The sequence below is a fragment of the Salvia hispanica genome, chromosome 2 (assembly GCF_023119035.1).
Source record: "Salvia hispanica cultivar TCC Black 2014 chromosome 2, UniMelb_Shisp_WGS_1.0, whole genome shotgun sequence".
Taxonomy (NCBI): domain Eukaryota; kingdom Viridiplantae; phylum Streptophyta; class Magnoliopsida; order Lamiales; family Lamiaceae; genus Salvia; species Salvia hispanica.
This window is the reverse complement of record NC_062966.1, coordinates 8388742-8402817: the sequence shown is the minus strand read 5'-3', so window position 1 is coordinate 8402817 and position 14076 is coordinate 8388742. Positions and strand designations below refer to the sequence as shown.

The window sequence follows — 14076 nt, the reverse complement described above, 5'->3', positions numbered from 1 at the left end:
AAATCTCAGATTTCGTATGAGGTAGTGAATAAAATTACAAATAAATTAATTATTAAGAGCTGAGAAGGTACATTTTAGAGAAAAATGGTGAATGGTGATGTATTGTGAATTTTCACTTCGAACTTCTCTTAATATTTAGTGAAGATTGACGTAAAAGTTTAAGAAGAAATTGGGAGAGAGGTAGAATATGGTCGACAAATTTAAGTTTGAAAAATAAAAAGGGAAAAGGAAAGATAGGAGTATTTAGATATGGAAATCTTAATTTGGAGATTTATATCAAGATTAATATTTCTTTTACTATTAAAATATAATAAAAATATAATAGGGATAATATAGTAAGTAAACAATATAAATAATAATAAAACCGGTTAATAATAATCGGTTCGGTCTGAGGGGTATTTCTTTTTTGCTTCTAGAGCAAAACTTAGCTTCCATTTTTGTACTGCATTTTTTTTAAAATCCGACTTTGGGAGAGACGCATTACGGTCATGCGTCTCCTTTTAATGAAACGCACGAGCGTCATGCGTTTTAGGGTAAGACGCATAAGCGTCATGCGTCTTTGAATTTTTTTAATTTTTTTTTAAAATTAGAAGACGCATAAGCGTCATGCGTCTTAGGGTAAGACGCATAAGCGTCATGCGTCTCTGTGTCGAATTAAACAGACGCAGCAGAGGCAGTAGCTTCATTCTGCGCAAAGAGGAAGAGAGAAAGCGATTTTCCGGCCGATTTCCGGCGATTCTCGCCGATTTCCAACATATTACGGTAAGTTTTCTTCAATCTTTCAATATTTATCCCTTAATTCGGTGTTTATTGCATATTTTTGTGTAGATTTCTCCCAATTTTGTAAATTAGGGTTTATTGCAAATTGTTCAATTTTGACCGATGTTTTGTTGTTTTGTTAGTTATAATGGATTTTATTGGTGAAATTCATTGTATAGTATAGTTTTTGATATGTTTGAGATACGGATATTGTGATTTTTGGTTGTGATTTTGCTTGTTTTGCTCTGTTACATTCTTGAACTTGTTTGTTTAGGACCTAATTTGGTTAGAGAGTTTCTAGAACTTTAGTACTAACTTTCAGATATGTTACTGGAAAGTGTAGAATATTAGGCAACTAAATTCTTTCTTTTCCACAATTAATTAATTAACATATTATGTTGTTTTGTGAATATGTCATTAGATTAGATGGCAACTTCAAGTTCTAGCGGACCGTTATTATATGGACCCGAAGATCCGTCAGTGCTATTTCTTCAGAGAAAACACATTTCAAATAAACTATTGAATGATGGCACAACACATGTTTTCAAAGTTCGACGAACGGAAAGTAAGACTTGGGAGGTGGATATTCATGACAATGTGATGTATTGGCTCGAGAGATTTGGTTTCAAAGGCGTGATGGATTGTGGGAAGTCGATGAAGGTCGACAATGAGCTTATCACGGCTTTGATTGAGCGTTGGAGGCCGGAAACGCACACTTTCCATCTACCGATTGGAGAGGCGACGGTGACTTTAGAAGATATGCAAGCCATTTGGGGCTTGAGAGCGGACGGTCACGTTTTCACAGGTCGTGACTATCATGTCGGATATCCCAATTGGCCTAGCAAGTGCCAAGCTTTGCTGGGATGGTTACCAGATGCAGGGTCAGAGACAAAGCAAGGCGGTTTGCTGATGACCGCTCTGATCAGTCAAACGAGGATACCTTTGGGTGATGACCTACCTACATATGTATATATCCAAAGGGCACGTATCCATGCCCTAATATTGTTAGGAGGACTCATTCTACCAGACACCACGGGGTGTAAGGTTCCTTATATGTGGCTGAATGCATTGGAGGATCCGGACGAAGTGCAGAATATTAGTTGGGGTAGTGCGGCTTTGTCGTACCTTTATCATTATCTGTGTGGAGCTTCTGTGGATCAGAGGAAAGAGTTGGGTGGGCCTATGGTGCTTCTGCAGCTATGGGCGTGGGAAAGAATGCCCACATTGAGGCCGTCGTTCATAGGAGCGCTCGTGCACGAGCCATATACGCCATGTGGCGCTAGGTACGTATTTAAACATTTATTTGTTTATGTATCTTGGGACAACGGCTTTTTACATCAATTTTATTTATAGGTGGAAAGGAACTACGCACATAGGAAATGCTCCTAGATTTTCGGTTGAGCATTACCGTGATCAAATATCTTTGATTAAACCTGGGCAGGTGACTGTCTTTTTTTTTACTTAATTTATAAATATATTATGAAATTAATTTGGTTTTTACATTGTTGGTTTTGTAGTTTCTGTGGACTCCATATGCAAATTGCATGCTGCCTGACTACTGTAGGGATGTGACTGGATGCTCCCATTGTGACACTTATTTGGTATGTTGGGCATATGTCGAGGCGCATGAGGCTGGACGAGTGCGCAGACAATTTAATCAGTACCAGGAGATTCCTCAGTCCGTGGATAGGATGCTCAAAGAAGCTGATCATTTGGAAAAAAATAATCGGCGTGGTAAGAAAGGAACTAATTGGGAAGAAGCGCGTCAGTTCTTTATTGGGGAATGGGACATGAGATATGAAAGGTTCGAGGCAACCTTAGGTGGCGCAACGATGTACAATAACATTCCACTGAGTCCGGGATACATGGCGTGGTATAACAGGATTACGGTGACGTACCTAACTCAAGTTGGGGTACAGTCCACTGTTGGGATGAACGAGACAGCTTCTGACATAAGATTATTTGTAAGTTTGTTATATTAAACTATATGCTTTCATGTGTTATAGTTTGTTTCGTATTGATATTTGTATGATTTTTTTTATATAGGTTGAGGGTTTTCAGCAAGTTTGGCATTTGACTACTGATCAAGAGATAGACCCAAGAATGCGACAAATTCGAGAAATTGTTAGGCGTACCCTTCAGTCTACGAACCACGCCGATGTGATGGAGTACCCGGCTTCCCAACGCCAAGATGTGGTCATCCCTGACAGACGAAGGACTATACCACATCCACATCCTGGGGTGAGGGGTGTTCGAGTTGGTGGACACGGTAACACGCGACAGATTAGGATGTCGCAGCCGCATCCTGATTATGTGCAACCAGCGCCTATGAATCCCGAGTATGACCCACCTCAGTGGTCTTTCTATCCAAGCCAGGAGTCTCAATCACAGTGGAGTCGTCCCCTCATTTCCCCAAGCCAACCTGAGCCTGATTGGAGTAATCGCCCCTATTCACAAAGCCAAGATGAGCCGCAATGGAGTGGAGCCAGAGCATCAGTCGATTCATACTTCAACAATTATCAGTTTGTGGCTCCTCAACGAGTTGAAGAAGATGATGATGAAGGAGAAGAAGAAAATGAAGTGGAAGAAGAAAATGATGAAAGCGAAGAGGAAAATGAGGAAGCAGAGGTTCAGAACACCTATGTACAACCTCGCCCAGTTGCGGAGGGTTCATCACGCACCGGGGTTGGGAAGTACGTGAGCAAAGTGATGAAGAGATTTTCAACTAGGAAGAATAAGGGGATTGAACCGTCGAAATACACTCCATCGACGTATAAGTAGCTCATTGTGGAATGATGTAATGTCATGTATGTTTTGTTTGCTTGAACTTGTTTTCATTATATATTGATGTTTTGGTACTTGATTAACATGTTTATGGTGTCATAATTTAAGATAAATTCTTGCCAAATTTTTTTAAAAAATCCACAACTTTCATGTAAAAACCATTATACAATTACCTTTAATTTAAATTCTCATATTGAAGGCTCAAAGCTCAATTACTCAACCAATCCATCACAAAATGAGAAAATCATTACATAAAAAAGGTCCACCAAGATAAAAGTACTCAACCAATCCATCACAAAATGAGAAAATCATTACATAAAAAAGGTCCACCAAGATAAAGGTAACAACTTGCTTTTCATCCAACCGCAGTAGAAACACAGTCTTCACCAACAAGTCCTGTTACAACAGAAAGAGTATGATTTACCATAACAAGATCCAACATGCGCTAGTAAATTAAATTAAGGAAAACTAAAATTTAGAATAAAAAATACCTGCGCAACAAATGTCAACAACTCCTACATAACGACCGACTGTGCAATTTCTTCGGTCATGCCCCTCTACGCCGCAATTCCTACACTTGCGGGGAGCTCTCGGTTCATCATCCTCGCGGACATCCATTTGATTAGGAATCCTCTTTCTTCTGCCTGGTCCGCGCTTTCGAGGAAGCAACTGCTCAGGGGTGATACACAATTTCCATCCGGGTTTAGCCCAATAGTCTTCGTGTCTTGGTGCTCCAAATGGGCCACCAGAGTACTGTGCTTCCCATGTGGCTTTGTGGTTGTGTTTATCAATGAGTTCAAACATAGCGTTACCTCTATCTCTAGCCACAGTGCAAGCATGTGAACAAGGAACTCTCCACATCTGCCACTTCCCACAAGTGCAATTTGAATCGAAAAACTTGACCTCTTGTTTGTTGTTTCCCTTTGCCTGTCCATCTTCCATTCGTGGACGACTTAGAATTTGGTAATGGCCTAGTTCTCGGTCAAGTACAGAACAATAATGTTTTTGCCCTCTCGCATCATTCGCAGCAAGTTTATCCCTCGCCCACGGGGTTAACCGACCTTCGGTGTGTTGTATTTCTGTTTTTCTATCTGCCCACCATTGCACTGTTCTCCAAAATGTCAGATCAACTAAAGCTCTAATCGGCAACTCTCTAACACCTTTCAACACTCTGTTGTAGCTCTCTGACATGTTTGTTGAGGTCACCCCCCATCTCAGTTCATCATCGTAACAAAGAGACCAATTTTCTTTTTTGGCTTTATTGAGCTCTTGTATCGCAACAATACTTTCCTCCCGTAGTGCACGTCGCCTTCGGATGTATTTACGTACTTGAGTTGTGATACCCAATCCCCATATCTTGCCTTTCACATTAATGCCCTTACATTTCGCCATGATATTTTTCCTCAAATGGACCAAACACCATTTGTGGTGACATATCGGCGGCTTTTTCCATTCATCAGAACGCATAGCCTTAATGATTCCTTTATGCCTATCCGATATGATGCACACCTCCCTTTGGTATTTCACCACATGAATTCTTACATGATCCAAAAACCACTGCCAACTATCGCCAGTTTCTTCATCAACAACAGCATATGCAATCGGCAGAGTCTTCTTGTTAGCATCAACACCACAAGCAACAAGCAACTTACCTTTAAATCTTCCTCGAAGGTGAGTCCCGTCTATTGTTAAAACTGGCTGACACTCTTGGAAAGCATGTATAGCAGGCCCAAGAGCCCAGAAAACATAATAGAAGACTTTATTACGTCCCTGGCTCAACAACTCATTGTGCTTCCACTCAACAATTGTGCCTGGATTCCTTGACTGCAGTTCAAGCATGTAGCTTGGCAACTGTCTAAATGACTCCTCCCACCCACCAAATACAATCTCTATAGCCCTTCTCCGCGCATACCATGCCTTCTTATAACTGATTACCACATGAAATTTGTCATGAACAAAATTTCTTACGGCTGCGGCTTTGTACTCAGCATTTTTTAGCAATTGATGCCGAATACACAAAGCAATCATTGATGATGAAAAGTTAGCATGTCCTCTATCATTACGATGGCCTTCACAACTATGGCGTTCCACCCACTTCCTAATTTCCCACATATCATCATGGGCCCGTTGTGTCACAGAAACTTCCCAAGAACATTCATTCGCTTTTTCAGCGTCGGTCTCGCTGATAATAGCTACCCCATCTTCAGTCCTCCCCGCTGGATATTTGCATTTAGCATGCCACCTTCTTAATTTGCTCTCCACCACTCTAAATTGTCGATGTTGCCTCAAACTCCACATAGTGATAGCAGTCTTCACATGCAACTTGCTATCAAATTTTGTTCCAGCATTAATCCGATACGGATGTTCCTCATCCCAGTACATAGTGTTGTGTTCATTACCAACATCGGGTACTCCAAAAGGACCACTCGGTAATTTGCGAAAATATTTCAACCCACTGTGAATCGTATTCTGGAAGTGGTTGCTCACCTTGCACGACGGGTTTATATATTACCTCCTCATCACTGGAAATATCAGCTTGAGAATCATCACTTAAAATAGTGTCAGATGATGAAGACGACAATGGTGGATCACGGTCTCTTCGTACAACATCAACATCAACATTATCCTGAACATTCACTTGATTATTCATTCCAACATCAGTAGCATCAGCAACATCTGCTTGCTCATTCATACCACAATCAAAGCTCATATATTCAACCCTCGTAGATGATCCAACACCGTAATCAACAATTGGTGGGATTTCTACATTTCTTAAAGGCGAATACTCAAGAAATAATTCAATATGACGAGTAGAATTTTGAGCCTCATTGAACATAAACATCACACTGTCATCACTGTCAACCCCAGTACATATGTAACTCATACCGGTACCATAGAGACAATGCCTCCATGATATTTCAATGGAATGTTGATTCATATCTATTCTTATCTTAGCACATATCATTGCAACTAATTCAGAGAATGAGACACATGAATTCAATACGATAGAGCCTCTCGCACGAGGTGGATCATAACCAATACCCACTTGAGGAAGTTGAACTATTCTACCACCCCAATACAAACTCACAAATACTGGCATCATTTCTGCATAAAAAAATATACAACATAATAACAATTAGAGACAATTTTTTTCTATAAACCCTAATTTAGTAAATTTGACAAGTTTGGCATTAGAAACCCTAATGTTATGCAATAAACAACGAATAAGTGAGAAATGTTGAAAGATTGAACAAAACTTACCGAAAGATAAGAGGAAATGGCCGAAAATCGGCGAGAATCGCCAAATCGACCTGCCGCTTTTCTCTTCCTCTGTTGCGCAGAATGAAGCTACTGCCTCTGCTCGCGTCTGTTTAATTCGACGAAGAGACGCATGACGCTTATGCGTCTTACCCTAAGACGCATGACGCTTATGCGTCTTACCCTAAGACGCATGACGCTCGTGCGTTTCATTAAAAGGAGACGCATGACCTTAATGCGTCTCTCCCAAAGTCGGATTTTAAAAAAAATGCAGTACAAATATGGAACCTAAGTTTTGCTCTAGAAGCAAAAAAGAAATACCCTTCGATGCCGTTAATGAAGCCAAGACGGAATGCTTGGCACAAATGCAGCGGGAGCAGGCGGCGGCGGAGGCGCGGGTCCCCCGCCCGATATGACGTCGGACGGTCCCCCGCGAGCACGACGTACCGCACGAACGTCTGTTCGCAGATTATTTTGCCGAGAATCCAAGGTGGGGTCCGAATGTTTTTCACCGACGTTTTAGAATGAGCCGAGATCTTTTTCTCCGTATTTTGCACACGTTGGAGGGACGTGATGAGTACTTCCAGTATCGGGAAGACGGGATCGGCAGACCCGGACTTACGACGTTGCAGAAGTGCACGGTTGCGATCCGCCAGATGGCCTACGGCACAACAGCGGATATGTTCGATGAGTACCTTAACGTCGGGGATACAATTGGCCGCGAATGTCTCAAGAAATTTTGTAAGTTAGTTGTGGAGGCTTTTGGCGACACATATTTGCGACGCCTGACTGCTGATGATTGCCAGAGCCTGATGCGGATGCATGAGACGATGCACGGCTTCCCTGGGATGCTAGGGAGCATCGACTGTATGCACTGGCAGTGGAAGAACTGCCCGACGGCCTGGAGAGGCCAATTTACTAGCGGCTACAAGGGCAGCCACCCGACGATGATCCTAGAAGCCGTCGCTGACCACCGCCTCTGGATCTGGCATGCCTACTTTGGTGTAGCCGGGTCGAACAACGACATCAACATCCTCAACTCGTCCACCCTATTCGCCGATCAGTGCAGGGGTCGCGGTCCGGCCATTCAGTCCGCATACATCATACGAGGTACTACTTGGCCGATGACATATACCCAAGGTGACCTGTTTTTTTTAAGACGATCAGCTGCCCAATTGGTGAGAGGAGAGTCTTGTTTGCGGCAAAGCAGGAGTCCGCGCGGAAGGATGTGGAGCGGACTTTTGGGGTGCTCCAATCGCGGTGGGCAATCGTGAAAGGTCCGGCGCGTTTCTGGTACAAGGAAGTCATCGCCGACGTCATGTATGCGTGCATCATCATGCATAACATGATAGTCGAACAAGAACGTGGACATGTCACCAATTGGGTGGATGATGAAGCCGGATCTAGCTCCAGCACGGCGACCTCGCCTGTCACTCGAGGATTACCGACTGGCTTCGGTGCGGTTCTACAGCGACAGGCCTCAATGCGCAACCAACAAGACCATACTCAGCTCATGACCGACATGATTGAAGAAGTTTGGAACCGCAACCGCCGCCGTTGAGAAATTGTAGTTTTTTTATTTCGTATTGTAATGTTTGAATTTTAATGAAATGAAGTTAGTTTTCCAAATTTTGAAGTATTTAAATATTCAAATAATAGATAAAATGCTTAGGGCGTCGCTTAGGGCGGGCTATAGTCCGCCCCACTGCAGGTGGAATAGGAGGAGGATAAAATGCTGACGTGGCGGTGCATAGGGCGTCGCTTAGGGCGTCCCATTGTGGATGCCCTTAGTGTTGATATTTTTATGTCATATTGTTGATATTTGTAATATACTATGATATAAAAAAACATTCACGAAAATTATCATATGATAACATAATGACGATATTACCCTTTTGTTGATATTTTGTCTACTATTTATTGAAATTCATAAAATTTAATTTCATCCACTCATTTTAAAATCTAAAAGTGGAAATTTGATCTTGATTTTAGATTAGAGTACTATAAGCATTAGAATATGAACCCCACCAGGCACCAACCATATTCATTCATCCATTCATATGTATAAAAGTTAACTTTCTTAACATAGTACTAGTAATTTTCGTATATTTAAAAAATTGGGTATTACAATATCGTCGGACCGATCCTCGAGATCAGTGGCTGCACTATTTCTGAGTTTAGTGATTTAAAATGTGCGCAATATTCAGATACTCCCTCCGTCCCAAGGAAGATGACCATTTCCTTGGGCGGCACGAGATTTTATGCAGTTATATTTTGTATGGTAAGAGGAGAGAGTAAAGTAAAAGAGAGGGAATAAAGTAGAGATAAAGGTGTTTCCATTTTAAGTAATGAGTTATCTTGATTGGGACAAATCAAAAAGGAAAGTGGGACATCTTCGATGGGATGGAGGAAGTTCCAATTTTAAATTTAACTAATTTTAAAATAGATAAAATATAAATCCGCGACAAATGGCATTTGGAGGTTGTCTTGGTACGATGCCTGGAATAGCGTCTTCATACATTATTCATTTGAACTCTGCGCAGAAAATGACGTCTTAATACATTATTCATTTGAGCTCTGAGCAGAAAATCAATTTCTGAATATTTCCTTTGACAATCGAGATTTGGGCAACTTCTTCCTTCACCTCCCTCGTATCTATTTTCTTTAGTACGTCATCAATGACCAAGTCCAAATCGCGATTGATACTGATAAGATGAACAGATCTCTATAAGTAAAGGCAAGCACATCGTCGCTCCCTGGAATCAACGAGTAACGATAATGGCTGCAACGTACTCTCTCTCCCCCTCTTCTGTCTATTGAAATTTAGGAATTTCCCCTGTATTTCTATCAGAAATTAGTGAATTTTGTAGTTGCTTACTGTGTTATGATGGTTTGAAATTGGCAGTTATGTTGAAGAAGTGCTTCCTCCGGTGTTGGATTCTACTTCAGAACCTCCCAAACTCTTTGATGGAACTACTAGGTTATACTCTAACCTCCCTTCTTCACACACACACACTTTCCTCTCTCTGGCCTAAGCTTTTGTGTGTGTTATGTTAGTAGTAGGTAGTTTTTTTCATACTACTAATGGGTAGTTTTCTTCATGAATAGTGGTAGTTTTCTCTATTAATAGTTGTTAGTTGTTACTCCCTTCGTCCCAGAATAAGAATCCTATTTAGTTATGACACAGTTTTAAGAAATGCAAAGAAAAGTGAGTTGAATAAGTCAGTGGAATAGGGGTCTCACTTATATATATTAGTTATATAATAAAATGTGAATGGAATAACTTGGCGGAATGTGAGGCCTAATTACCGTTTATGGTAAAAGTGAAATAGAACTCTTATTGTGGGATGGACCGAACTGGTACTCTTATTGTGCGACAGAGGGAGTAGTTTTTTCATCAGTGGGTAGTTTTCTTTGTGTAGTGGTGCTATAGGTTGCCTTTTGTTTTGTAAAAATTAGTTGCTGTAACTTCCATTGGAATATCAGAAAATTTCCCAAACAAGTGTCTTTATTTTCTCTTGCTTCCTTTCATATTTTAGTCATCTTGGTGCTCCTTCAATTTGGAGCAGGTAGTTGCTCAAAATACTACTACTACTTTTATCTATATCAATGACCTGGTTAATTATCCATTTTGTAGGTTGTATACCAATTACCACTGCCCATATGCGCAGCGCGTATGGATAGTCAGGAACTACAAGGTTTGTTCTTGAATTGTGAAATTTTTTAGTTTAGATCTCTCCTGTTTGCTGCTACTTGCATTTTGATGCAAAAAGAACTTGACATGCTAGTTATTTCTTCGGTTACTTATTTATGTACTATTATTAATGTTGAATCTAAGTTACAAAATGGAGTACTATACAGGGTTTACAAGACGAGATAAAATTGGTTCCAATTAACCTTCAGAACAGGCCTGCTTGGTACAAGGAGAAAGTATATCCCCCAAACAAGGTGTGTATCCTCAAATGATTTCCGAACAATCAAATACAGATGTTGCTCGATTAAAATCGCTACATCACTCACTATTATGTAGTAATTGTCATCAATATTGTAGATGAAAATGATTTTAACTATATAGCCAGATAAGATTGAACTTGTCTTGCCTGTCTTCCTACTCTTGTTCTTCTAAAGGTGCCTTCATTGGAGCACAATGGCAAAATAATTGGAGAGAGTTTGGATTTGGTCAAATACGTAGATGCCAACTTCAAAGGACCATCTTTGTTACCTGATGTAAGGATACCTATTCGAATCGAATCCACATTTTTCTGCTCTATCACATTACTTGTATATTCAAATCACATGAAAACTCTTAGGATCCCGCTAAAAAGGAATTTGCTGAGGAGTTGATAGCCTACTCCGGTACATTTGTGGATAATGTGTATGCATCATTCAGAGGAGACGACACCGTAAAGCAAGCAGGTAATCTGGCTGCCTCTGGTCATGTGTTGTAGATTGTAATGCTATTGTACTCGAACTTGATGTGACTATCACATGGATGCATCAGGTTCTGAATTTGATTACTTGGAAACTGCCCTCCATAAGTTTGAGGATGGACATTTCTTCCTTGGTCAATTTAGTCAAGTAAGTGATACTTCAACCATAAATTTAAGGAAATGAAGAACGATAAAAAGAACTAAGAGAGTTTTGAGATATTCATCTAGGCCAGGCTTGATGCACTTCCTTTGTATTTCCTTTAATTCTCAGATTTACTGTGTGTATATTGACTTTATTCCGATTATTGTGTTGCTCTCTGTAGGTAGATGCTGTCTATATTCCATTTGTCGAGAGAACTCGGCTCTTTCTCTACGAAGTGTGGAAATATGATATTACATCAGGGAGACCAAAGTTAGCTAAATGGATTCAGGTACTTAACTCATCAGTGATTGATAAACATTTCTCAGTTAAAGAAAAACAATTCGGAATGCTTGTATATCTCGGTCCTCACTCCTCCTGAGCCTGTTTTGGGAAATCAGTTGTTTGTGTTTCTATAATTGCTTTTGAGCTCTATTGTGGTTGAAGTTGTAATTTTGTGGGCCTCTTTTTAAATGACTGGATTCTGCTTGACATATATATATATATATATTCTAATGTCTGAAATAACAGGAAATTAATGAGATTGATGCTTACAAGCCAACAATACCTGACCCTCAGCTTATTGTGGAGAAATATAAAATCCGTTTTCTGGTAAATTGTGACTACAATTTCACATTTGTTTTTACAGTGGTTATTGTTCATATTGTTAATTTACATTTTCTCATTTGCAGGGTCAAAAATGAAGGATGCTTAGAGAGGGAAGGGACAGTTTATGTGGTCCATAAATAAGATCGCAGCATGTATATTTGTTGGCTCAGAATTTGTATTCAATAATTTCAAACTGTATTTTCCTAAAATTATTTGACGAGTCTTTGTGAGTCGAATTGTTAGCCACGCTGGTGGGATAAGATTACTTTCGTTTGGCTCTATCTTACTCTGGCAGATATTATATCACTTTCATTTATTTGGCCCCTCCATTTATTGGTTTTCATTGATTTTTTTTTTTCTTTAAGTAGACGATAAAAGGGGAAAACTTTCTTTGGAGAGTTTTTCTTTAACTTCAGAATATAGAACTAGAATGTTAAATAAATGGATGATGAAATTTAAAATAATAATTAAATTTGTAATAATAAAGTATTATTTTGAAATAATTAATATGATCGCATATTCTACTCCCATCTGTAATTCTTTTTAACAAAAAATAAAATATGTAAGTATTCATATTTTATTCTCTCTCATACTTTAATCTTCATTCTAATTTATTTTATCTTTATTTAGTCCATTTAATATAATTTCTTAATTTTGTACTTAAAAGAAATGTCTCACCTTAATTTGAATGAGTGCCAATCAGATTCAATAACGACCCCCAGAATCTCAATCGAGTAATGATACTCCCTTTTTTACGGGTAATACTCCAACCCGAGAATTTTGATCTCATTCATTAACCTATCTACTGCTTGATCAACTCACAAATAAGTAGTGAATACTCCATTTGTCCCATATAAATGGTCTCTTCTTTTTCGTCTGTCCCATAAAAATAGTAATCAATATCCATTTGCAAAAATCTTTTTTTATTTATTAACACTAGTACCACACCCGTGTGAGCAGTTGATTTTCTATTCATACTAATTAATTGAAATTGTGAATTCACATTTATGAAGTATATATAATAGAATTATTCTTATTTCAAAAAATTTACACAAATTATGCTGAACTCATAATTTTGTATTATCAGATACATTATTGCATGCGTTTTCTAATTAAATACATTTATAAGAGACCAATATAATATTATTTCAAAAATATTTCATAATTTAATAGGAGTATAAATAAAATGGATCGCAACCTAATCCCTACGCCCTAAACTACCACATCTAAAAATATCTATCTTAAACTTAATTGATTAATAATTTTTTAATTGTAGTAAGATTTGAGAATTCATTTGGACATGTTTATGGATTAATTCTCAAGCAATTCAAAAAGTTACTTACGTTTTGTATCTAAAAATTCAAAAGTTTATCGAAGTTTAATTATAATAGGATTTGAATAATCATTGAGACATATTTATTGAGTTAATTCCCAAATAATTTCGGTTGTGAATTATAGCATAATAAGCGATGAAATGTTCATAGTAATATTATAGATCAAAAAAATGCCACCTTGGGATTCTACTGTTTAGTTTCAACAATATACAATTAGAAAGATTAACTCAATTAAATTAAATGAAGGTTAATACATCATAATAAAAACCATCCAAATCAAATGTTGTTCAGTTGCTAAAATATTTTTCCTAGACTCAATAGGTTGTCATTAAAAAAATTAAATTCATTAATTATCCGCTTTATAATTAGCGTTTTTATTAATTAATGCAATAGATCAAAGAGTTTTTAGATGCTGATTTTATGTTATTATATAAACTGATATAATTAATAAAATTAAGCGTTGCTCAACCTTACATATACGTGGCTTTGTCTAATGCAATTCCAATTTTAGTACTCCGTATTTCACATTTTCAAATAAGGAATATTCATTGTATTCGTACACGCATTTTGTTTGCTTTAACTATTAAAGAAACAACTCAAAATATCAATAGCTTTTTTATTGAAATAAAATATATTACAAATATAATTGATAAAAAAACGTGAAAATACTAATTATTGGAATAAAATATATTACAAATCAAGAAATTGATTTTTTTTTATTTTTTTTTATTTTTTTACAACCAACTATAATTATCTATTCTAA

The 14076-nt window shown here is 38.3% G+C and overlaps 3 protein-coding genes across 3 annotated transcripts; 2 read left to right on the top strand and 1 right to left on the bottom strand.

Annotated features, from left to right (window-relative positions):
- Positions 1 to 3898: 3898 nt before the first annotated feature.
- Positions 3899 to 6427, bottom strand: LOC125206219. Its single transcript, XM_048105505.1, has 3 exons — positions 6031 to 6427; positions 4071 to 5954; positions 3899 to 3939 (listed from the first exon to the last, which is right to left on the bottom strand). The coding sequence occupies exons 1-3, from the start codon at positions 6425 to 6427 to the stop codon at positions 3899 to 3901; spliced, it is 2322 nt and encodes a 773-aa protein (XP_047961462.1).
- Positions 6428 to 7325: 898 nt separating this feature from the next.
- Positions 7326 to 8362, top strand: LOC125206218. Its single transcript, XM_048105503.1, has 2 exons — positions 7326 to 7678; positions 7969 to 8362. Exons 1-2 carry the CDS (start codon positions 7326 to 7328, stop codon positions 8360 to 8362), a joined length of 747 nt encoding a protein of 248 aa, XP_047961460.1.
- Positions 8363 to 9323: 961 nt separating this feature from the next.
- On the top strand, positions 9324 to 12308 carry LOC125203493 (glutathione S-transferase L3-like). Its single transcript, XM_048101844.1, has 10 exons — positions 9324 to 9590; positions 9707 to 9781; positions 10439 to 10499; positions 10663 to 10749; positions 10930 to 11028; positions 11112 to 11217; positions 11303 to 11379; positions 11555 to 11662; positions 11902 to 11982; positions 12063 to 12308. The coding sequence occupies exons 1-10, from the start codon at positions 9580 to 9582 to the stop codon at positions 12072 to 12074; spliced, it is 717 nt and encodes a 238-aa protein (XP_047957801.1). The 5' UTR covers positions 9324 to 9579; the 3' UTR covers positions 12075 to 12308.
- The last annotated feature ends 1768 nt before the right edge of the window (positions 12309 to 14076 follow it).

What these genes read in the sequence shown, in the direction of transcription:
- LOC125206218 (XM_048105503.1), top strand. Translation starts at nt 7,326, where the DNA reads ATGAGCCGAGATCTTTTTCTCCGTATTTTGCACACGTTGGAGGGACGT. An exon ending in AGCATCGACTGTATGCACTG is followed by an intron (nt 7,679 to 7,968) that starts GCAGTGGAAGAA and finishes TAAGACGATCAG; the next exon opens with CTGCCCAATTGGTGAGAGGA.
- LOC125203493 (XM_048101844.1), top strand. An exon ending in AAGTATATCCCCCAAACAAG is followed by an intron (nt 10,750 to 10,929) that starts GTGTGTATCCTC and finishes GTTCTTCTAAAG; the next exon opens with GTGCCTTCATTGGAGCACAA. An exon ending in TCCTTGGTCAATTTAGTCAA is followed by an intron (nt 11,380 to 11,554) that starts GTAAGTGATACT and finishes TGCTCTCTGTAG; the next exon opens with GTAGATGCTGTCTATATTCC.
- LOC125206219 (XM_048105505.1), bottom strand. Translation starts at nt 6,427, where the DNA reads ATGAGTTACATATGTACTGGGGTTGACAGTGATGACAGTGTGATGTTT. An exon ending in ATATAAACCCGTCGTGCAAG is followed by an intron (nt 5,955 to 6,030) that starts GTGAGCAACCAC and finishes GTCCTTTTGGAG; the next exon opens with TACCCGATGTTGGTAATGAA. An exon ending in CCGAAGAAATTGCACAGTCG is followed by an intron (nt 3,940 to 4,070) that starts GTCGTTATGTAG and finishes CTGTTGTAACAG; the next exon opens with GACTTGTTGGTGAAGACTGT.